General features: G+C 36.2%; 1 protein-coding gene and 1 long non-coding RNA gene across 9 annotated transcripts in view; one reads left to right on the forward strand and one right to left on the reverse strand.

Moving 5' to 3' along the window:
• The window catches only part of bi (T-box transcription factor bifid), a 101,622-nt gene extending 88,866 nt beyond the window's left edge, over window positions 1–12,756 (reverse strand). For 2 of the 6 annotated variants that reach the window (XM_015328394.2, XM_015328395.2), the window contains exons 1-2: window positions 10,048–12,751; window positions 2,199–2,523 (exon numbers count right to left, since the gene is read on the reverse strand). In XM_015328394.2, the coding sequence (XP_015183880.1) occupies window positions 2,199–2,523; window positions 10,048–10,849 (1,127 nt within the window). In that variant the 5' untranslated portion in view covers window positions 10,850–12,751. Of the gene's footprint in view, window positions 1–2,198; window positions 2,524–10,047 lie in introns of all 6 variants that reach the window. The other 4 variants (XM_089179791.1, XM_015328389.2, XM_015328393.2 and 1 more) reach the window with 4 other exon arrangements.
• Window positions 12,757–13,006: 250 nt separating this feature from the next.
• LOC149033376 (uncharacterized) overlaps window positions 13,007–24,808 on the forward strand; it is a 52,072-nt gene continuing 40,270 nt past the window's right edge. For 2 of the 3 annotated variants that reach the window (XR_016179018.1, XR_016179016.1), the window contains exon 1: window positions 13,334–16,288. This is a non-coding gene — a long non-coding RNA (uncharacterized LOC149033376). Of the gene's footprint in view, window positions 16,289–24,808 lie in introns of all 3 variants that reach the window. The other variant, XR_016179017.1, reaches the window with a different exon arrangement.

The raw sequence follows: 24,808 nt of genomic DNA on the forward strand, positions 1-24,808 counted from the left end.
GAGAGGAAGTTTTATAATGATAGCAACTAACGATAAGTTTCCTTACGTGTAGACAGGCAACGTAACAACATACATAAACGTGGACCTCTCTCTCTCTCTCTCTCTCTCTTTCTTTTTTCCTTGGGTGGTAGGAACGACGTTTAATGTGCAGCTACAGACCACCGAGTTTATGCTAGATTATCCACTGCAATCATGCGAAAGTCCGCGACGAACAACGTGACGGGTACGAATTTGAACGAACTAACGTCTTAAAAATTAACATTAATAACTGTGAAAGGACACGTATCAAGCTTTCGACCTTATACACACATCATACATCTATAATACTTGCACAAATGAAACTTCAAAAATTACTTCTTACTAGAGACAACAAAAAATTGCTTTTATTCATTGAAAAATATGTATTTGGAAATAAATTTACAAGATTCACCAATGCAAACCGTACAAATTGTTCTAAATTTCTTCTTACTAATATATCTTTATAAATAATAATCTTTATATGTATATAGAATATTATTAAAAAAAAAAAGACAATAAATTTCATAAAAAAAAAAAGAATAAAATGATTAATCAGCGTGGTTCGTTCGTTAGATCTACGTGTAAGGGGTGAGAGAAAGCTGAATTTCTATTCGGCCAGACTAACAGGAAGCAACCCCTTTATCGTAACACGTATAGACAGTAAGATCAAATGAGAGAGAGAAAGAGAGAGAGAGAGAAAGAGAGAGAGAGAGAAAGACAGAGAATCCCCAATGGTAAATCACGATTTCCCTTTCTCGCGATACTAATGACGCAAATTAGGAGAGCAAAGCCGAAATCCACGTGCGAGTTTCGTATTGCACTCTCTCTCTTTCTCTCTTTCCTTGTGCAGACAGTAAGAGAAAGAGAGACGAAGAGCACCCTGTTTGCAATCGAATGTATGCGAGAGAGGATTAGTACTGTGTAGTATCGTATACACATGCAACAGGACACTAACATTCAAAGATTAAATCCGTCCCGATATATTCATTCATGAAAAGCAACACACACACACACAGAAGGAGAGAGAGAGAGAGAGACACGTAGGAGATAAGCTCATGAACGTGCACACACACAATTAAATAATAGGAATGTCGAAAGATAGATACATTCTCTGAAGAAAAGAAACAAAAAAAAAGAGAAATAGGAATAATACGTATATAAAAGAATTTCTACATGTACATAGACGTGTGTATGTGTGTGTGTAAAGGAAAATCCTTTAGATATATATTATATGTGTAAGTACGTAAAGTAGAAATGAATATATGAGTGTATGTATAACATTGATAATTCGACACAATTACATATGATACACGTATAACGTAACTTACGTGCTCTCTATACACACATATACGTTTCTATATAAAAAAAAAAAAATATATATATATATATGAATGTAAACGCGAGCGCAAAAACACGCACCTGTACGCGTCGCACATGAAATATGTAAAGGTATATGCTCACCCTTTTCCAGGCGCGTGCTCTATTCTCAGCTATTATAGTTTTCAGCTCGTGTCTGTGTCTATCTAGAAAGACCGTTTCTAACTTCTAAGCCTAGTCGCGGAAGAACGCGCTTTTCATTTCTTTTTAAATTACTTACCGGCCTATCTCTCTATCTCTAGTTCTTTCTTTCTTTATTTCTCTCTCTCTCTCTCTCTTTCTCTTTTTACCACCCCTATTCCAGTCTTTACTTTTATGCTTGAATCTGATAGGCTGCTCTATTCGTTTGTATAAACCATGATCGTTGAAGTTTACTTCGAAGGACGAAAAGTGGGCTATAGAAAGAAACCACTTGCTTCTTCTGTCAGCAAGCTTATAAAGCGTTCAATGGTGCCTAACGTTTTCTTTAGTTCCGATCAAGAAATCATGAAAATGTCATTTGATATTCATTATGCAAGCTTGTAAAGGCATATTTTAACGATAAGAATCATTTAACCTTTTCTTTTTTTGTTTTTTTTTTTAACTGATAAATAATTTTCTAATCACGTTTATTAAAATTTGTAAAACTTTTTTGAAAATAATCAGTTTATCATGATAAATACAATTTCTTCGATGAAAAATATATTATTAACAATGAATATTATCTAAAAATAAGATTTCAAGGTACAAATACATTTTTCTAATAAAGAATAAATAATACTTAAAATAAAAAAATAAAAACAAATAATTAAATGAAAACTTACCGGCCACTTTTGGTGATGACCATTTCTGTGCCAAGTTTATGAAACTTTTCCCAAAGTTCCTTGCCCTCTAGCGTGACTTTAGGATCATCGACGACCCCATCTTCCTCTGGATGATGTGGTGGTACCAGAGGATGATGAGGAGCGGCCAAGGGATGGTGCGGTGCCAAGGGATGCGGCGAAGTATGCAGCATCCCCGGTGGTAAAGGTGGCCTTAGAGGCCTCATCGCTGGACCTCCAGGACCACCTTGGTGATGATGATGTAATGCAGCTGCTGCCGCCGCCAGGACTGCTGCTTCTTCGGGAGTATGCGGAGCCAATCCTAAACCTAACAAATATACGAAGAACAATCGTCAATACAATAAACGAATCCCATTAACAAACCCCAAAGATGATAAACATCGTACAACACGAATAGATAAATGAACCTGTTAAAATATATTCTAATGCCCCTTTGCTTTGAAATTATTCTCATAAAACCCCTAAGAGATACTTATCAAACTGATTACAGATCCATTTTCCAAAAGATATTCTTCTGTCGGTCAAACGATCATTCTTCCTAACAAATCCATTATTTCTCATGTAACGTTTAGAATTCGTTATCTTTTTCTAAGTTGCTTCCCATAAATTTCATTTCAAATAATTACAAGAAAAATACATTTATCTAAAAATTATTTGTTATAACATTTTCTTAAATGATATAATCGTTCATTAAAAAATTAATGTTGTCTTTTGTATAATAATTTTCTTGAAAAAAAAAAACAGAAGTTCAAAAGGAGACTCAAGATGAGATCACGATGGATGATGACAGCTGTTAGGTGAATCATCATCCCTTAGTTTCTCTTTTTCAACCCCTTGAAACTTGAAGAAGATCTTTCCCTGTATTCTTTCTTTCTTGTTCTTATTCTCATATACATACTCGTATTCACATCATTGAAGGAATCCTCTTTGATCCGACCACAAGAAATAAGAAGAATAAGATGTTGAAAAGTTTACGGGAAAAAGCTTCTCTTTTCTTTTTCTCTTTTTTTTTCTCTTCTCATCTACCCCTTAACCCCCTAAGGTTTTCTCTTTATTCATCCTCATTCAGTTCACCTAGTATAAGGGTTCCTATACCACTATATTTATCTATCTTGGGTGAAGTTTGAAAAAGAAAATGCCTTAGAGAATGAAAATGCCTAAACGTTTTGTAAATATAACTATAGATTTATAGATATAGCACGTACTATACTATTCTTGGTACGAAATAGAAGATAGGATAATTTAAAAATAGAATTGACGTATTCGTTCATCTTCTCTTAGGTCAATGGAGCAATTCATCTGCTCTAACAATTATCCTATTCGACGTATGATCAAGAACGTTTAGTTATCGCCAGATGTAATGGATAAAGGATAGAAATAACAGTGAGAATATGAAAACGTTTCAAAGAATTGTTTTTCAAAAGTCTTATTTATATTACAAATTAACCTCTTAGGCACTGCTGAATATTGCGCGATGTTGTTTCTCTATACGGCAGAGTTGCGTCAAAGTTTGTACGTAAATGATAAAACTATGATGGTGTATTGATACAAAGAAATTTATATCAATTCTTTGTATTGAATCAAGAAATGATAAACATATATTTTAACTTTAATAATTAATAATCAAATTATATGTAATATATTTGAAAAGATGTTATCCACGAAAGCCACTACAGTGGCTTAGGCGTAGTGCCTAAAAGATTAATACAATTGCATGTGAATTTTGTTAATAAAAATATCAATTGCGATTGGATCGAATGATAAAAATCATGATTATTGAACTAACGTATCGATAGCGTATTAATTTGAACAATGTTTCAATTGAAAAAATATAAAGTACCTAGGAGAGAGAGAGAGAAAGAGAGAGAGAGAGAGATCGGTATATTATCCGATCGTGTAATAATTTTCTCAATCATGATTCAATAACGATAATTCACCTATTACATGGATAAGTTAGAATTGAACGTTTACAAGAGAGATGTGTAATATATAATATAATCTATCTATCTCTGTCCGATTAACGCAATAGCTCATATTTAACTAACGACTCGCTTAATGTCTCGCGACGTGCCACGGCTTCCTGAATTTCCTTTCCATTTCGATTAATTACATGGAAAGGTGCGCGCGAGCGCACGCTCTTTATCGTAAAAATGTTTAAAACCTGTTGCACGTGTAGCAGCGGCCAACGTAGGAAGTTAGAGTGTCTGTTGTGTGCCGTTGCAGTTGCAGTTGCAGAATAGCAGCGCACACAGAGTTGCACAAAGTTGCAGTTGCGCTGTTTCTATTGGTGCCGATCACCGGTATACGTGTTAATCATCGAATTAATATCGCTTTTATCATTCTCATGTAAATTCAATTTATTTGTTCTTTTAGTTAATGCAGTAATTATCAAGCTTTTGTGATATATCGAATATGTACACACAACAACACTCGCGTTTGGGTTCGCGTTCACGTTCGCATTCGCACTTGTATCTCGCTTCACCAGGGCACCACCACCACACAACACTCCTATATGCATATTTACGTTTGTATATAAACTTTTCTCTTTCATTTATTTCACGTTCATTATTACTACGCCGAGTTTGTAAAGAGTACGGGGGTAAAGAGAGCAATTGGGCGGGGAGGGGAAAAGTATTGACACATCGCGTTTAATTAATCTAACGTGTTTTTACTCTTCGTGATTTTAACTAATTTTTTTCTCTTTTTTTATTTTTGTTGTTTTTATTTTTGTTATTCTTCTTTTTCTTTTTTACTTTTTTTTTTCAAATAAACACGTTAATTTTATTTAGAGATAAAAGTACACAGTAGTAGTATATATAGTAGAATATTTTTACATGAAACTACGAATAATTGAGATGTAATTTATGAAAGCTATATAAGAAGTGCTATATTATTACTATTTATTATACTACTCGTTCGCTAAACGTCCTAATTGAACAACTTTTAAACGAGATTGAATAAATGATTAATATCGATCGCTAAAAAAGAAATGGATATCGTTTTATTTCTATTATTATTCAATAATAATAAAGAGGAATATATAAAATTAGAACGAACATGTGTGTGTGTGTGTGTGTGTGTGACTATGTATGTATGTGCTTATCATAAATATTAAATATTATAACATATTTTAATGTTAGAAGAAAAGATAATCATCATTGGAAACGTTCGATTTCACTTATCCTCCCCCAAGTTGAATAATAAAGTTTTTATTTGTTTTTATTTCTTGTTGTCTATTTTCTTTTTTATTTTTTTGTTGTTGTTGTTAGAAAGAGAAAAAGAGAAAAAGAGAAAGAGAGAAAGCAATCGACACGCGAGAACAAATCGATCGACTTTTCCGACCGCACAACGTAAGCTCGGCGAAAAATAAAATCACTCTGCCCGAGTTTTGTCGTCCGTCGATCGTAATCATTTTTATTTCACCTTTCTTCCTTTTTTTTTCTTGTTTTTTGCCTTTTTTTGTTACACCATTTTATAATTTTTCTTTCTTTTTTTTCCATACATTTTCCCCCTTTTTGTTTTGTTTCATTTTTTTTATTTAAAAGTCTACTACCACTTTTACCCCTACAAAATCAACCCCGTACGAATATCGACGACTTGAAAAAACGTTTCTCGATTTTTTAATCAAAATATAAACCTATAGTTACGCACGTTTCTATATATATATATATATGTATGTATATGTATGTATAGAAATATTTTTTTTTATATTTGAACTTTTTCCAAAAGAGACACAAACCAGTCCCGAAATTGTTTAAACATATTTCACTAACAATACACGAATTGTATTTTTATCGCACGTTATTGTTTGCCACCGTTGTATTCTCCTCCATGGGAGGGGAGAAATAAAATACAAAATATACAAAACTGCTTTTGAATCGAGAACTTGTCGCTTTCGAGCCGACGATAAAATAAAATAGGAAAAAAAAAATAAAGAAAAAAAAAGGCTCTTTCGATTTTGTGAGAGAAAAAGACAAAAAGAGAGAAAAAAGGAAAGAAAAACGATAGTTTTAGGGAACAAACAAAATACACCTCCTGCGATTAAATATTTGTTTTGTGATAGGATTTTAAGAGATGCGGGAAACCGAATATTTCTATTTTTTCTTTTTTCTTTTTCTTTTAAATATCGTATTACTGATAATGAGAAACGTGAGATTACAAAACGATTTGAATTTCGAACTAAACACAAAATGAACGATTTTCTTTAGAAATATCAATAAAATATCACGAACTTACAACCCTTAATTTATTACTTTCTTATAAATATACATCTCAATTTCTTTTTCTTCTCCTTCTATTTTATTTGCCAAACAACAAGGAAAATATGAAAACGTTTTTTTTTTTTTTTTTTTTTTTTTTAATGAATTCAGATCAAAGGAAATTTTTTCTCTCTCATTTATTTTCATTTTGTTCGTTCATTACAGAAAAAGTTAATAAAGTGTGGTAAAATATAAATGAAAGTGTTAAGATGAAAACAAAAAGAAAAAAAAAGAAAAATTGCATTTTAATCTAATGCAATATTGAAAAGTAAAAAGAAAAATTTAATGATTTTTCACAATTTTTAGAATTAAATTCGAAAGTTTTTGGAAATAATTCAAGATAAGGGTTCAATTTTTCTCGTTGAAATGATTTAATATTATTTATTGTTAAAAAGAAATTAACAACAGTTTTATTCAACATATGTTTATTTTCATCGAAGAAACAAAATATAAAAATATATATTAACAAATGTTTCGATGATTTTGATACGTCAAGCAAAGAGGAAAGATGAACAACAAAATGGCGCGAGATCGTAACGTAAAAATTATTCTTTCGCGTTGAAGAAAAAAAATTCAAATAAATTGAACAAATTGTTTCATTTACGTTTCTAGTGCGAACTAAAAAAAAAAAAAGAAAAAAAATTTACGAGAAGGTATAGAGAGCAGCAGATTTGATCATTTTGCAATTGAATTCTCTTCGTTCATTTTTGTTTTTTTCTTTATCATCCGAGAAAGGTTGAAAAATGGCTGCCAAACGAGTAGTTTCCGCGAACGGAGACTTTTCCATGGAGAAAAATATTTCCTTCGACATTACGAAGCTTCAAACGTGCCGACGTTTTCTCTCTTTCTAGTTTTTTTCCAATATATATATATATATATAAATGCGTTCTAGGGAAGTTAGTTTTACACGTGGCATATTAATAATTTTGAAGGTGTTTTTTTTTTTTGAAGGACTCGGTTTTAACGATAACGACAAGAATTGACGCGTTTCTTACACTATAATTTATTTTCTTATCGCGAATAATAAATAATAATTAAATACGAGTGACGTTGTTACTTTGACATTAACACAATGACGATTCAACGACGATTTTGTTCATCACATTGATTTACGAACGTTTTCACCATTTTTATTCCTAAACGAACGGAATTCAGAAAAGATTAGTCAGACGAATAATTTTCTGATTATTAGACAAACGATTTAAACAAAAAAATAGGAAGATTAATTTAAACAATTTATTATTGCTTTGAAAAACAATATTTATCTTTTTTTTTTTATAAAATAATAATCCAAAAGAAAGAATATTAAACAGAGAGTGAGTGAGAGAGAGATAAGTGCTGATGATTTTCTTCTAACTACATATGTGTCCAAATAAAAATTGTATAATTGCACTTCACAAAGCATAATAAAGAGAAATGAAATATTTTCAGACCGAGAAATAAATGGACAAAAAAAAAACTAAAATACAAATAAAAATGTAAAAAAATAATATTACTTTATCGAATCAATTTAAAATGTAATAATAATATTAGGAATACATTTCTAAAGAGGGGAATCAAGGCCTAAAAAGTGACATCACGTTAATAAATAGGCTTAAAACAGGAAGATTTCAGAAAGTTTCGAAGAAAATTGTAAATTTGTTAATAAAAACGTTTGAAACTTTATGAAAAAAATGTTGAATTGAAATATTGTATCTCTCTCGTTGAAATGATTATTGTTGAATCTTTGTCGATCAAACTCATTGTTAAATATTCGTCGTATCTAACCGACTTGACACGAGTTTAACGCGCTCACGTCTTCGTACAAGCGCGGCAAAAGAAAACGCACACAAGTTACACGCACCGAATTTCGAATATCCGAGACGTCGGACATGCATGCCCTTGGCAAGATTAATCGTCACTACCTACGCTTGCTTACTTGGACGAAAGCCCAACACACACTAGGAAAACAACAACAAAAAAACAAAACAAAAAGGAAGAAGATCCTTTTTCTGTCTCCCTCTTTCTCTCTCTCTCTCTCTCTCTCTTATTCCTGTCTTTATTTTTCTAATTTATTAGAAGACAATTTTTCTTTTTTTTTTTTTTTTTTTTCAATTACAGGAAAGAGTTGCAACAACAAATCACCAGCTTTGATCTATGAGTTCTGACAAAAGAATCATTTGTATCTAGGAAGAATATCATTTTTAATTCTAAACTCCTCAGACTATAAAACCATTACAAATTACTACCGGCAGATATTAGAAATTTAAACGATTAAATACGTGACTATTTATTGTTATTAGATTTCTTTTAAATATATCATCATATCGTTTATTTTCAATATTGAAATTTATAACTTTTTATGTCTTTCGACCGATATTGTCGTATCACTCGTTTTTGAATATTTTTATATTAGAATATTGAATTAGAATTTTCAACGATTATGATTAGATTTTAACCAATGTAATATAAATCATTTTGTTTAAACTATCCCTCGACGAATACAAAAATCCTACAAAGTTGTATCAATATATTTGATGAATTTTGTCAATTATATTGTACATTTCAAAACGACAAAAATGTGGATTAGAATATTTATATGAACAATATCTATCTATGATAATCTAGCTTTAAGAAAATTATTAAATGATTAGTTGTTTTTTTCAACAAAAGTAGATCAAATGAACGACAGAAGATCACAGTAAAACGTTCGTTCATTAGCTGTTACACATATGCCTAATCAAAAAAACAACCTTTCCCAGATAACCAACATAAAAAATCCAAGTTAAAATTTGCTGATAAAAATATAATAGAATACTTTTACCAACGCGTGTCAAATACTAACGTCGGAGATTAATTCATCGTTTAAGGTAACGAAAAGAATAAGCAAGCATGGCGGACGAAGTGGTTGTATGTAATAATGAGATGACAGATAAGACAACACAGGATGAACAACAACACCATTATCAACCTTCGAATCCGCCACACCTGTCCTCGTTTCTTCATTCAAAATTTTCTACCAAGGTAAAACCAAGAACGACTAAACGACGAAGTAAGAAGAAAGTTTTATGTAAGATTTTGCAAGACGATTTAAAGAAACGATCATAGAGTTAACATTCCGTCGTCTAAATTCTTATCAATGGAATCCAAAATTATGTTCCAGCATGGTATTTACATTCGGCAGCTTATTTAACTCACAAGATATGCCACATCGATTGCATTATCTTAGCCGACGTTATAACGTATTACTGACGTATAGCAAGCGAATTTTTTCCGCAGCGTCACAACCGCATTCTCGATCTTATCCCACACACGCACACACAAATATAAGAACGTTCGCTCTCTCCCTCTCTCTCCTTCTATAAGACTTTTTTCTCTCTACATTTTTACAACAAACATTGTCCTGTACATATTGAACATGGAATTTTTCTTTGCGACAATTTCGTAGAAGAAATTTTCTTTCCAAAGATAGAGTTGTGGATTGATGGATCGAGTAATTAGTATCATCGTCAATAAAATTGAATAAAACGTATCCTATCCGAAGAATAGAGGAAAAATGGAGTGATGGAATAAGCAATATTGAAAGAGTGTACCTGGTGGCGTGATGCCGTGAGGATTAAGATGCGGATGATGATGCGGACTGGTGAGTATAGCTTTGCCCTGTAGATGATGAGCCGTCGGCCCTGGCGAGCTGGTTGGAGGCAGATGAGCCGCCGGATTATACAAACCAGCGGCTGCCAGTGCAGCGGCACTGAAATAACTGGCAGCGGCAACAGCCGAGGAAGGATGAGACAATTCCCTTTGGATCGGTAAGGGTGGCGGAGTTTCGGGCGCCGCTGCTGGACTGCCAGGTCCTCCAGGTGGTGGCGATGCGCTACCTTGAGACGAAGAACCACCTAAGATCGGTGGATGAGTGTTGGCAGCAGTTAACAAGGAGGAAACACTAAAATCCGTTGGTCTTGGAGCGGCCGGTGCTGGCAAATGTTGTCCACCGGCCGTTGAGATATGGCCGTTGGGATTATTGGAGGTTAGTGCTCCAGCTGCGAGAGGACCAGCGGTTCCTCCGCTGCTGGCAGCACCAAGTGGTCCTCCACCGAGGGACAACGAGCTTGCGAACGGCGAGTGCTGATTCAGAGCCGTCGCTGACGCGGGGTACGCCATCCCAGGCCCCCCCGCCTCGGCCCTCGGCCCCGTCTTCGCACCCTCGACCACGTTAGTCTCCAATTCTCTGCGTCTTAACCGTTGACCTACGACAATGTCGTCCTTCAAGGAGGAAGAGTCCTCCTCCTCTTCCACCACCAACTCCTCAGGCCGTGTTCGCTGTTGCAGCGCGGAGGGTTGCGGAGTGCTGGCGCAGTGGGTACCCCTGCACGCTGTCTCCTGTTCGAATCTCATCGAGACGGGCGAGTGTGCCGAGTCGCGCGAGATTCCTCTTCGAGTGACTCTAACTCTTCTTCTTTTTTTTTTCCGCGTCTTTGCTATTTATCTTCCTTCACTTTATCAACCCACTTTGCCTTTCTTTGCCTTTTTGGCTTTTCTCTCTATCTTTATCTCTCTCTCTCTCTCTCTCTATATATATATATATATATCTTTATCTATATATATTTTTAAGTCTCTTTTTGGAAAGCACGTGAGGCACTTATTCGATCACCACGCCAACATATTTGTTGCTTCCTCGTTCAGGAACGTTGAGGATTCTGATCCTTCGAACGTTCACGCCTTTTCCTGCCAAAAAGATGATTCACCCTCGCCTTCAACGACCCATCGATCCTTCCCTTCTTCATCTTCTTATTCATTCACTTGTCTTGACAAATACCTCTTCTATGTTCACTATTATCACAATTAAGTGAAACGATTTCGATCAACGATATTTTTCTAATTAAGCAGCACTGTCACTTTTATCGGATTGATTTAATCGCACCTACAGTTGCTCCCATCCTTCGGTAGGTAATCGTTCACTATTTTTCACTGTTTGCCAAAACACTCGTTTGGTTCACAATTTACACAAAAAGACAATTGGACAAGACAGATAATATAGAGAGCGAGAGAGAAAGAGAGAGAGGGACTGTGTATGAGAGAAAAAGAGAGAGGGAGAGAGAGAAAGGTATGGAAATGACGAGGTGAGAAGCACGAGAACGTAGTCGCGCTCGAAGAAGCCACACTGTCCGACGGGCCGGGATCACACGAGAAACGACGCGTCGTCGTTATAAAGATTAACGTAGACACGAAAATAGGTAAACACCAGATCAATTAAAACGTAGTATTTTTCTTCTTATCAGGGTATTATTGAAGAATAATAAATAATAATATTGAGCAGCAGAATAAATATATATCTCTCTCTCCCTCCCTCTATCGAATCCAATGTCTTCGTTTGAGGAGTCTTCTTCTTGGTTGAGAATAATAGATTAAAAAGGAGAGAGAAAAGTTTAGTTCAATTTTCGATTGATAATTTTCGATGATTTTACGAGGTGCTCAATGATGATGACGATCGGTGGATGAGACAAAATTAGGAAATGGAAAAAAGAAGAAAAAAAATGTAATAAAGGAGCGTGTCTGATTTTTCCCTTGTTGACTCGAGTTAAAAACGTCGACTAGATTCTGCCGGTGTGCTCAGTTGCAGAGAGAGAGCGGACGAAAGGTGTTACTTGGGTGGCGCCGCGATGGTCACTGAGCAGCGCTAGGATTGACACCTCCTCTGGGGGCTCACCCCCACACCTCCCGCAGAGGTGTTGGTGTGCTAAAGTCCCGTCCGGATTCGAGGAGAGCGTGTGAGTACGTGCGTGTCCCTGTGTGCTGCCGAGCGTGGTAGGGTGACTCTCTTGCTTAGCTATACGTGAATCGTCCACCAAGTGAATAATGTCTAGGTATGCGTGCCTCGTAAGTGTATAGGTATACGTGTGTGGGTTTCACTCACAGATATACACTAAACACTGACTGCGACTGTACACACACAACAACATCACACAACACAGAGAAAGGCACGCGCGCACAGACGCGGCCGCTTACAAGAGAGAACGTAAAAGACACGACCACGACGACGACGACGACAGTGGCGACGACTATGCCAACGACGAAACGACACGACGCGACGACGGTGGTGGCGGGTGGTGGTAGTGGCGGCGACGATGACGACGATGACGACGAGAACAGCAACGACGACAACGACGACGACGACGACGACGACGACGACACACGGCGACACACAACGAGAGAACACACAACACACAAGGAGCGAGAGAGAGAACGGAGTGTGGCTGCGCCGCGGAACGGACGCGGGAGGCGTGAATGCTGGAGGGCAGCGACGCGAAGACTGAGGCCGTGCGGCGGGGGCTCCTCCTCCCTTCCCCTATTCCAACGACGGCAACGGCGACGGCAACGACGACAACGGCGACGAGTTAGCCGAGCTACGGAGCGAGTCCCTTGGGCCTAGGTAGTGGGGACTTTGCCATCCCCACCAGCTGCATTTCAACGGGACGCGCGCGCGCGAGCCTCACATATACTTTCCCATCACCCTACCCTCACCTTTTTCCCTTGGTAAGACCGGGATGGAGATACGGTGGCGCGTCACTCGAGCGAGAAGGTGGGGAAACGTGCTGGCACCTTTTCTCTCTCCTCCTGACCAGCCGTTGGGCGATAATGAGCGCTCCTAGCTCGGATTGGCGCCGGAACGCCAATCCGAACGGCGTTGCTCTCGACGCCTTTTCCGACGCTCCCCTTCTCTTCCCTTGCCTAAGCCCGCTCCTACTCCTCCCACTCTTCCTCTTTCTATCTTCAAATTATTCCCTTTCTATCTCTCTCTTTCTGATCTTTCTCCAAGAGAACACGAGACCAGCACAAGTTATTCTTCCTACCGCCAACTCGAGGAGAGTTGTCGTCAGGATCTATCCTGGTGACGCAAGCAAAAGGCGAGAGTGGGGTATTCCAATCCCCCCACTATCTTCCCAGCTAGGGTGTTAACCGCGAGTACGCCCATTAACACCCCGGAGTGGGCGGGGGCAGTTACGAGGGAAGGGAAGAAAACCACGCTGAGCGTGCAGGACACCTTCGATGTTCTTCTTCCCAATCCTTCAATTTACTAATGTACTTTCAAATGATCTTATTTTTTTCCCGGAATATTTTTAAGATTTCTTGATAATTTTGGATGAAAATTAGACATTCGTTTATTGATAGATTACTTCGTATTTGTACCGATACATCGATTTTGCAACGATATCTTGTATCTTGGACTACTTCTTTGGTATACATGTAAAAGTAATAACCTTGTTATCCTGATCACGTTTAGAAAGCTAATTTTCAAGATCATGTATTTCGAAACCAGTAAACGGAAGAAAGTATTCCAAGTTCACAATAGAAGTGTTCAGGAAGAGTTTATTTTGCTTGATCTTCATTCCAGGTTGAAAAGCTGACATTGAAAAAACTTTATTTGCGGCTTGGCTGACTGACTGGGTGGCTGGTTGGCTTGCCTTTTCCGTGGAAACTCGGTTGAAAAGTTTAATCGTGCCAAAATTCGCACGACCCAGCAATGCGAAACTCTCTTTCTCTGTCTGTCCATCTTTCTGTCTTTGTCAAGCGTATTGGCTCGCGTTTAACATGTACGGAAATGAGGAACGGAGGGGAAGCTTTTAGCTCCGCCTATTGGGTTCCCCCACTCTTGGAGTTAAGTTCAGCAACGGTCTCTCGCGTAGGTGCTCCCACTCTTGGGCTATTCACCCGGCGCCTTTCATGTTCCTCCGCGTCTGCCTTCCCCGCCGTTAGTTCCGCCCACTTTATCCCACCCCGGAACAACTCTCTTAACTGACGTCACCACCACCAGCACACCACTATCAGCTTTGCTGCTACGGACGTTACGTCGAGCACGACTTTTTCTACTTGCCGAGACCTCCTCGTCGTTCGTCCTTCGCGCCGCGGAGTGTTGCTGAGACGCCCAACATCGCGTCGCAGTGTTGCCAAATCCGCGAAAGCTTTTCCATCCGTGCGAGAGTAAGGACGATTCCCGAGAACGCGTTTAGCTAGAGGGAGGGAAAATGTGTGTATGTGTGAGAGAGTAAGAGAGAGAGAGCACGAGAGAGAGAGAGAGAGAAGGGAAAGGGAGGGTGAGAGAAAGAGAGAGATGGGTATAAGTAGGGGAGAGACCTGGGGAATAAAAAAAGAGAATTTCGAGATTGTGAAGGACTTGGCCGTCGGGAACAGATCCACCGATTGAACTTCTTTCTTTATTCTTAGCCTTCTTCCCTTTTTCTTTTTCTGCTTGTATCCCTGTCCGTTTGTCTCTGTCTATTTGTCTTTCTATTTTTCAAATATTGTGCTAATCCTTATGGTTAAGAAGTTATTTTTTAGGAAATAAAGTTGGTGTAACGTAGTCGATTCCTAACGCTGCTGTGCTTGGAATTTTGATAATGCTGAATCGTCGAACAGAATATGTCCAGTTATTTAAGCTACAATGTTGACCCTACTATGGTTTTTCCTTCGATATACTTACATATTTATTGTTGATACGTAACGTGGTAAAAAAAAGTATGTCGACCTGGACTGGACAATGATCCTGAGAAACAATGCAATATCGTTGGAACTAAAAAGGTTTCCGAGTAAAGACTGAACGAGTTTGCTGCATTCAATCCAGTCTCGTTCTCTGTCCTGCACTCTCATTCTCACGTGAGGCGCGTAAAGATAGATGGGGATAAAGAGAGAAAGAGTTACTGAGATCGTTAAGAGCAAAACCGCGTAAATCATTCCATCGGAAAAACTTTCTCACCGATCCGCACCATTAAATTCTCGTTCACGCGTCAAGGGAAGGCTAAGAATATCGTAAGAAAGAAAGCTGTCCATCCAATCAGCAAGCTATCCTGACAAACTGGGGTCTCTTAAACGTGTATTTCTCTTTCTATAGCTCCTTATCAGTCTCTATCTCTTTTTATCTCTGGACCAGTTACCACTGATCATCTCCTTCTGTCTCATTTCTTTGGACCAAGTGATTCTGATCATCTCCTTTTCTCTCCTCTCTCTCTCTCTCTCTCTCTCTCTTTCTCTCTTTCTTTCCCTTTCTCGTTGCATTGACCAAGTGATTCTGATCAGCTTCTTTTCTTTCTCATTTCTTTGACCAAGTGATTCCGATGATCTCCAACTTTCAATTTCTCTTCTTCTTGATCAACAGTATCTGATGATCTCAATTTTCTTGATTAACCACTTTAAATGATCTTCTTTTCCAGCTCTTCCTCTTCATTCTGATGATCTTTGCGAGATTTTTTCTTTGCCCAACTGTCATTGATTATCCATGTTCATCCCTACTTCTCTCTCTCTCTCTCTCCCTCTCTCCCTCTCTCCCTCCATCTCTCTCTTTCTGTCTCTGTGATGGAAGATCGAAGGAAAGAAGAAGAACATCGTGGGACTGAGACGACTCAGAGGCAAAGAGGATGAGGTTGAACGGTGGCGATCGATGCCACGTTAGAGTAGCTGGTCTTTACACGATCCAAAGGTAGTAGTAGCCTTCGGAAAAAAGGCCCGAGAGTTTCTATTCGAAGCCGGAGAAGAGTAGAAAAAAAGAAAAGCAAATAACAAAAAAAAGAAAAAAGAAAAATGAAGATAGGGAAAGAGAGGAAGAGGGAAACGTGGATGAGATCGGGTATTCTGTGCGTTCGTCGCGCACGGAATACGTTCAAAACGAGGAGAGAGAGAGAGAGAGAGAGAGAGAGAGAGAGAGAGAGAAAAAGGGCTGTAAGGGTGGGGGTAGTTTAGATGCCCTCTACATACACGTCCAACGTCGTAGCAGAAAACGACCTAGCCAAGCGGGTTGTGCTGTTGAAAGAAGACAGAGAGAACAAATTCAAGCTTGCTGAGGTAAGCAATAGAAAGAGAAAGAGAGGAGTAAAAGGAAGAATCTAGAATGTGAAAAGAGGTAGAGAGAGGAGAGGGAGAGAAAGAGAAAGAGAGAGAGAGAGAGAGAGAGAGAAAGTATATTCTGAATGTGGCGTGGAAGGGGAAATCAGAGAGAAAGAAGGAAAGAGGGAGAGAGCAGGAGATGGTGAAAGAGGTAGAGGTAGAGGTGGTCATAATCGCGCAGATCGCGTCATAATCCGCGACGAAAAACATTTGACGAGCGCGCCGGGCTGGTAAAGGGGCAACGCGATTGGGCGTGGCTCAAATATGGCGCCGCCCACGTGACTGACGGTTTCCCCCACCAGCAAAAAGGAAGCGCGATAAACGGGGATAGTTGCCCCTTTCCAAGCGTGGATTCGCATCGAATACGGGCCCGCGCGCGCGCGGGCGACCAAGCTCTTGGCAAATCAACATGGTGGGGGTAGTCAGACGAAGACGGAAAGTCCTATGGCATTCGTTCCGCGACCACGTTCAAGGTAGCACGTTTTCGGACACGAAATCCGACGGAGAATTACGAAGACAATTTTTTTCTATTTTTTCCTTTTTTCATGTTTTTTTTTGTTTTGTTTTTTTTTTTTATTAAAAAAATGATTACTCGTATTGAGGTATTTTACTCTTGGAATATTAAATTTGTAATTATCATTTATTTTGGTCCAATTATAAGGGATGGATTCGGGATTAATTTTGGATTTTATTTTGGAAATAGTCTTCTTGCAATTATTTTTTAGGTTTTTCGAAAGAACTCTGTATTTTTGGATGGTATAGACTTTTAGAATATTTTGTTTGAGGTATAGTAATCATTTTGTTAGGATTTATTGAAGGGTTCATTTGAAAATACGAAGATAGTTTGTTTTAATTTTTGTGAGCTTGCAAAAGAAGTCCAAAATTTATATATAATATTTTTCAACGTTTTCTTAATTTGCTGTTAATTCGAAAATATTATGAACACAAATTAGGATTAAAAATTGATTGATCATGGTTGGGTCTAAGAAAGGACAATTAATTCGAAAGTGTTTCCTTTTCTTTTAGCACTAGTTCCCATGATAATGATAAGCCCAAATTAGAATCAGGGCTCTCGCGATTAATTACGAATCTTATTGTTAGATTATTAAATGTAATCATAGTTCTGCAAGACTTACAAAGACGACGAAAAGAGAAACATCCTATTTCTCTTTCTCTCTCCTTTGGTCATTGTTCTCATATTGACCATGTTATGCGGGCGATTATTCCAAGTGTACAATCTTTCTCTCTCAGTTCCTCTAGAAAAATAGTATAATTCTTGGCCTACAAAGACAACGTAAAAATAAACTGATCAGTTTCCTTTTTGGTAGAACGCAATAGTAATAATGATTGAATTTAATTGGATAATCAACTACTTAATTGTCCCTTTTTTATCTTAAAATCTACTTACTAATTGATAATCCTCAAACTCTTTTGATTGACAATCTTCAGATTGACCTAAAATATTGAAAATGGTATTAGTAAATTCTAGCGACCTTTTAAAATACAACTTGCAAAGCTAGGTAAATTTTGTAGATGATACGTGTTCCTTGTACCATTTTGGAAATCTTCAAATTGTCCTGAAAAAAAAAAAAATTGAATTTAATATTGGTTTATAATCTCTTTTTTTTTTTGTTATTAACCTGGAACGTAGAAAACGAACGTAATAAAAATAATGTGTTATAAAAATGTGTAGATATATACAGAAGGAAAGTAAGAAAAATATTCCACGTGTTTCTCTGATATAAAATGTAAGTTACTAAATATGGAGACACATCGAACGACCGGTTATATTCGATGGAGAGCGACGCCTGGCGAATCTCAGCAAGTTGCATTATGAGTTACACCACAGACGATTCCATAGCTAAAAGTTGTTATATTTCTTCTCTACGTTCCACGATCAAATTCTTTCGCTTTTGTCAGAGATAAGCCGCGTTCCAAGAGTAGAAAGGATGAATTTATCGCGCCTTATAAGCACGTTTAACCGTACCAAAATCGATCGAGAGATCTTTCAAACGTCTCTCTTACGACAACTTCATAAACTACCGAGTTATGACGAGTTTGTGAGAATCATTCGTGTATTCCACATATCATCTTTTATTTTTCTCCTTTACACTTTAGCATCTCTGTAAATCTTACTTTATTAGCTTACGTTTCCTTTCTCTCTCTCTCTCTCTCTCTCTCTCTCTCTCTCTCTCTCTCACTCAGGAATGTTTCCGTCGCCGAGTACCTAACTTGCTGCATGCATGCATGCATGCATGCATATAAGTATGTATGTATGTATGTAAGTACGTCTATTGAACAACACAACTCTCCCCCCCGTGGTTTTCTTACTGACCAGCTTGAAAACAATTGTATGACCGTTAACGCTCCTTGGACAATGTAGGCGGATAGATAATAACGTACTAGCTTTTTACTATTTTCAAATCACGTGTTTACGTATGTCGGTATATGGGAGAGTTAGTACGTTGCATCAGGGATACAAAAAACAAAAAGAATTTGAAATCTCGATAAAGAAAATTCAAAGCTTGATCATATTTAAAAACCATTATAGTGGTGCGTCGTGCCTAAAAGGTTACAAAATTCCTAAAAATATAAACATTGAAATTATTAGATGAACGTAACTATGCGTAATGTTACTTTCCTTCTTAGAAAAGTATTTTGAGTTAAAAAGAAAAAAAAAACAATGTAACAAAATAAAGTAAGATGTTTCATGTATAAAAGTTAATCCAAGAGGAGTTGGTTGGGTTTGAAAATATAGAAAGAGAGAAGAAAAGAGGGTGTATAGTACTTGCTCGGACGCTGACGACATTTCGAGGAGAGATCTCGGTACGGATAGAGCGTAGCAAGATGCTATATGTACACATCGCTGTGCAGCCTATAAATCTTCTCGGCCCATAAACAAAAGCTTTTGATGCAAAAGGTCGTTGCAGCATGTGCGTGACGAGAGTTAGCTCACGAGTCAGTCACTCCCTCTTTCTATCCTTTATTTCTTTCCTTATTTCTTTTCTAAATTTTCTTACTCTTTCTTTTTCTCTTTCTCTTTCATTCTTTCTATCTTTTTGTTGTTGCCCTTCAAGAAAATTCTCATCATTTTTTATTGTCATTTTTATAACTACTTCTTAGTAAATTCTATTATACCAAATTAATGTACTTCATTTGATTGCGTTATTGTAAAAAAAAAAAAAGAAGGAATTAGTATTTAATAAAACGTACAGGTAAAATATTAATTTTAGATCAAATTTGATGAGGATGATATAATTCGATCGAAAAAAAAAATAGAACAAATAAAAGACAAAAAAAAGAGATAGAGATTAATCATTATTTCGGGATTTTCGATCTTTCTTTTTCTTTTTTTTGTTCTCTCTCTCTCTCTCTCTCTTTTTTCTTTTTATAACGAATCATTTTTAATTAAATTTGAGCAAGATTAAACGAGAAAAGAGAATTATTGTAATTATTGTGTTCTCATGTAATACTTTTTGAGAGACATTAATCTTCTTTTTATTTTTTTGTTTTTTTTTTTTTTCCATCCAGACTCGCGTGCCGATATATTCAATAATATACTTAACTCTTCGAGAACACGTGGAGAATTAACTCGGTGATTCGTCAGAAAAGTAGAAGAATCGAGACAGTAATGAACGTTGCGTGATAGCTACTACTTCTTGTTGTTATTTCGCATAAACATCCAAACGAATCGTGTCATAGAGAGTTATATTATATTTCCGTAAATGTATTGACACACGAAAATATAACATGAGAATTGTAACTAATAAACGTGACGTATCTTTTAAAATATTGCAATTTATCAAAAAAGAAAGAATATAAAATTACAGTTCAAATCAAAAAGAAAACTATGATAACAATTATGAGATAACATACGAATTGTAACTGATAAAAACGTGACGTATCTTTTGAAATATTAAAATCTATCAAACAAAAAAGGTATTACCATTCAAATTAAAGAGAAAACTATGAGAAAATGTTTGAAAAAAAGATTACTATTAAAATATTACCTGTATAAAACAAGAAAAAAAAGCAGGGAGGTGGTGGAAAAGGGGTAGAAAGAAAAAAGGACTATAGAAAAAGACGGAAAGTCAAAGAGAAAAAAACAAAAATACACGAAAAAAGAAGGAGAATGATAAAGTTGGTGAAAAATACAAGAAAAGAAAGACAGAGAAAAAGAAAAAAAAAAGAGAGAAAAAGAGGAAGATATAAATAAGGACAGGAAGAAAGATAGAAGGTTAAGAGAGGGTGTAGAGAAGTGTATGAGAATGATAGAAAAGGGGGAGGAGAAGGAGGAGGAGGAGGAGGAGGAGGAGAAGGGGGATGGTTAGATGGTAGAAAAGGGAGTGAAGTAGCTAACCAACGCGGTAACGAAACGCCCGGAACAAACAAACAAACAGACAAACAAAAAGGCAGGATCTCTGCCGTCTCCACGGCGCCTGCTCCTGTTTCCGAGCTCGTCACGACTTTCCAATTCTCTGTCCACCAGCCGTTCTCTCTCTCTCTCTCTCTCTCTCTCTCTCTCTCTCTCTCTCTCGTCGTTTCTGTGAACCCGTCTTTCTATCTCTATCTTATTCCTTGCTTTTACGGGGGAGGGTTTGGATAGACTGTGAGATAGAACGCGAATGAGAGAAGAGGGTTTGTCAGTTGCACGTTACTATCTCTTTCTCTCTCTCTCTCTCTCTGTTTCTTTTTCTCAAACTTTCCCCTCCACCCCACCCCTACTTCGCGCCTGGCAACTAGCAACGATTCGCAAGACGTTTGCAGAAACACGCGAGAGATAAGTTAGCAACCCTCTTGAAAGGAGTCGAATACTAAATCGAGTTGTTGTTAGTTTGTTCTTGCTAATTTCTTTTGATTTTTTTTTTTTATCTTTTTCATTCTTTTTTTTTTTTTTAATTTTTAACAATTTTATCTTCATAAAAATTCCTCCCCCACATCAAATTTTTGGCTTTCCTTAGTTTCGTTTCTTTTTTTCTTTTCTGTTTTAACCCATTGACTACCAACTACGAGCTATCTTGTATTATGTGTGTACTGCAATTTTAGATTAATTATTACAAATGGTTTGTTAGAGTTAAGAATTATTATAAAAGGTTGAATAACAAACAAATTGATATGGTGTAAAAAACATTAATGATCAATTACAATATTATATCAGTAAGTTAATATTATTACATTTAAGTAAAGTTTTATATGTATAATTTAAAATAAAACCTTGAGACAAGTCGCCCAAGACACAAGACGTTCTAAATATGTCTGCCAATCAATGGATTAATTCTATTATTTAAATACTGATTTTTATATGAACGAGAAAGTAAAATACTTTTTTTTTCTACTGAATATAAAAGAATAAAGAAAAAAAAAAAGAGAGAACCATCGAAAATATTAAAGCAAATGGATATAGTTATTTGGTTCGTTCGATGAAGCAACCTACCCACACCCAACACTTACGCGTTTTACGGGTTGGTATTATTTATTAGAAGAAATGATCGTTCTCTTAAGAGAAATGAAATGATCTTCTTTCAATTTGCCGAAGTAGTCAATTCACTCGAGATACTTCTTACTATAATAAAATAACCCGTAGGAGATAATATCAATCGACTATAATATTTCTTATCGATTTTTCAAGCCACTATTTTTAACAAAATAAATACATATTATAATTATTGATTAACAATCATCTCACGAATTATTCTCAACGCACAACTTTCAACAAAATATTTTATTAAAGCAAATGAAAAGAAAAGATAAAGAAAAAGAAAGAAGAAAGAAGAAAAGAGCAAACGGTTTCTATGATTCAGGAAGAAAAATGAATAAAAAGTGTACACCTCGTTTAGTGGATTTCGAAGGGAAAAATGGAAAGAGGAGGAGGAGGAGGAGGAGGAGGAGGAGGAGGAGGAGGATGGTAGAGGCCAGAAGGAGGAAAAGGAAAGGAAAGGAAAAGTAAAGTAAAAGGAAAAGAAAAAAAAATAAGAAAGCGGATCAGAGAGAGGTACGGTCGCGAGAAAGGGGGCATTTACAGACGTAATCTACGTGCTTGGGAGAGAAACGAAGAAGGAAAGAAGGCATATAGGGGTTCTTCGATCGAGTGCTTCCACAGGGGTAGTTTAGTTCGCGTACACAGAAATACATACTCAGAGAAAGAGAAATATATATAACAGAACTACATAGGTATATATATATATATATTTCTAATACTATTAGCCGGTGTTCCGTTACACAACGACAGATGGACGAACGAGGAACGAGAAGATATATCCGTTCTCTGTTTGGATTGCGATGTTCACGGGAGGGGGTGCAGCTGCGTGTGTGTATTACGCCGTACGGCGTTGTTTGTGCCACGGCATCAATTGATAGTTTCGGTAAACGGGACTCTGCTCCTCCGCACAATGGATTTCGATCAATCCAACTGAATTATGTCTTTTTTATCATGAAAATTTTCGATCGTTATAACATCTCAATGATTTACTATTTTTTGTTTTCTTTTTTGTTTTCCTATTTTCTTGTTCACACCTTTTATAATAATTACTAGGATACTCCGTCCATGCGTTTCTGTGGCTTTGTGTAAAAAAAAAAAAATGTTGATTTTCAATATAATTCTAAACTATTTATAATACAGTCAAATTAATATTCACTATAGATATTAAATTACATTGCAGTATGTGTCGGCGAAACGATTAAAAATGATTTCAAATTTATCTCATGTGAGATCATATTATGTTTCATGATTTTAAATAAAACGTTGATCAATCGATGAGAGATTTAACGTGTTAATTATTTTCAAAATATTCTTTCTCATAATCATCCCACAATATTATTTTATTTATTATAATATTGAATATTATCCGGGAGTTTAAAAAGAAAAAGAAAAAGAAAAAGAAAAAGAACAAACAAACATATTATATCGAATTAATCCCATAAAGATACTTAACAAATCGTTTTAAATCGAACAAAGTATGAAAATCGGATGATATACTTAAAATATAATACACCCCCTTGATAAATACAATTTACAGTAAATCCAATTGAAAATGAAACAAAACTGACACATCGGAAATTCGATGAAACATTTAAACGTTATCCATATCAAATTACCATTTAGTAGATATTAAAATAATCGAATTGATAGTGTGTGTGTATGTGTATGTGTGTGTTCACTTCTTGATGAAAATCAACATGAAATTAAATTGAAAATGAGACAAACTGGAAGGGAGAGAGAGAGAGAGAGAGAGAGAGAATTTGTCGGCGTTGCTTTCGACGAATCAAATCGGATATTGGCATGTGTGTTTGCGTGCATATATATATTCAATATACGTCTGTTGCGAACGTCATTAACTATTCCTAGTCTAGTGTATATCTATATATCTAGAAATAGAAATCGTATACTTAGAGAAGATAGGGGAGGTGGGGTGAGAGGTCTAAATGCGACTTATCGATTAAGTTACGATGCCTATGAGCACGCGCGCACATTCTATCTCTTTCTCTCTCTCTCACACATACACACACACTCTCACTCACTCACTCACTCACTCACTTTATCTATCATTATTTATATATATACACATATCTTTCTTTCTCTCCCTGTATTTCTTGCAAATACGTGCTTACGTTACACTTGGAAGGTGAAATTGATCGTGTTGAGCATTAAACGTAATACCTACTCGAGAAGGAGCGAACGTTCGAGTTATTTCGCGAATGACAAATCGCCTTTCGTGCCGCCATGTCCGACGCTTCGCCTTTAAGCGCATAACTGACACAAGTTGTTTGCGATCGATCGTATTATTATATTATATATATTTTTTCTTGTTTTGTTTGTTTTTTTAATATGTATTTTATACGTATTTTTGTATAATATCATATTTATAAATATAAATTATAGAAATCTTTTATTCGAAATTCTTACACTTATTTCAATGTTTCATATTATTATCGTCTTCATTGCATTATTTTCTTGTGTGTTAAATAATATAATAAATACATTATTTATAAGAGAAACATTGATTATAGATTTGATTATTATAAATTGATAATAATATTACGAGACAAACACGTGATTTTTTTTACATATTCATTTGTACACATGATACTTGGTAATTATACTTTTTAATAAACTTTCACTTATATCTCGTAGTGTTCAAAAACAATATCGTATTAAATATCAATCTAAATTATTGATTACAATTAGTTATTACAAATGATTAATTAATTAACATTAAATTATCCTCTTACGACAGAATGGTTTTCTGATTAACTTTGATAGCAAAGAATTCATTCGTACAGTTTATACACTTGTTCTAAGAAAATAAACTTAGTAAGAATCGATAAAGATTATTATTAATTTCCAAGAGAAAGAGAGAGAGAGCAAGAGAGAGAAAGATAATTATTGGTCTCGTCCATCCATCTATCTATCTATTTAATAACTCTTAGATGTTAGATCGTAAGGACATTTCCAGCAACGTATAGATATCACATACCCAG

The sequence above is a fragment of the Polistes dominula genome, unplaced genomic scaffold, assembly GCF_049000335.1.
Source record: "Polistes dominula isolate Pdom_NZ unplaced genomic scaffold, Pdom_raw_medaka contig_27, whole genome shotgun sequence".
Lineage (NCBI taxonomy): Eukaryota > Metazoa > Arthropoda > Insecta > Hymenoptera > Vespidae > Polistes > Polistes dominula.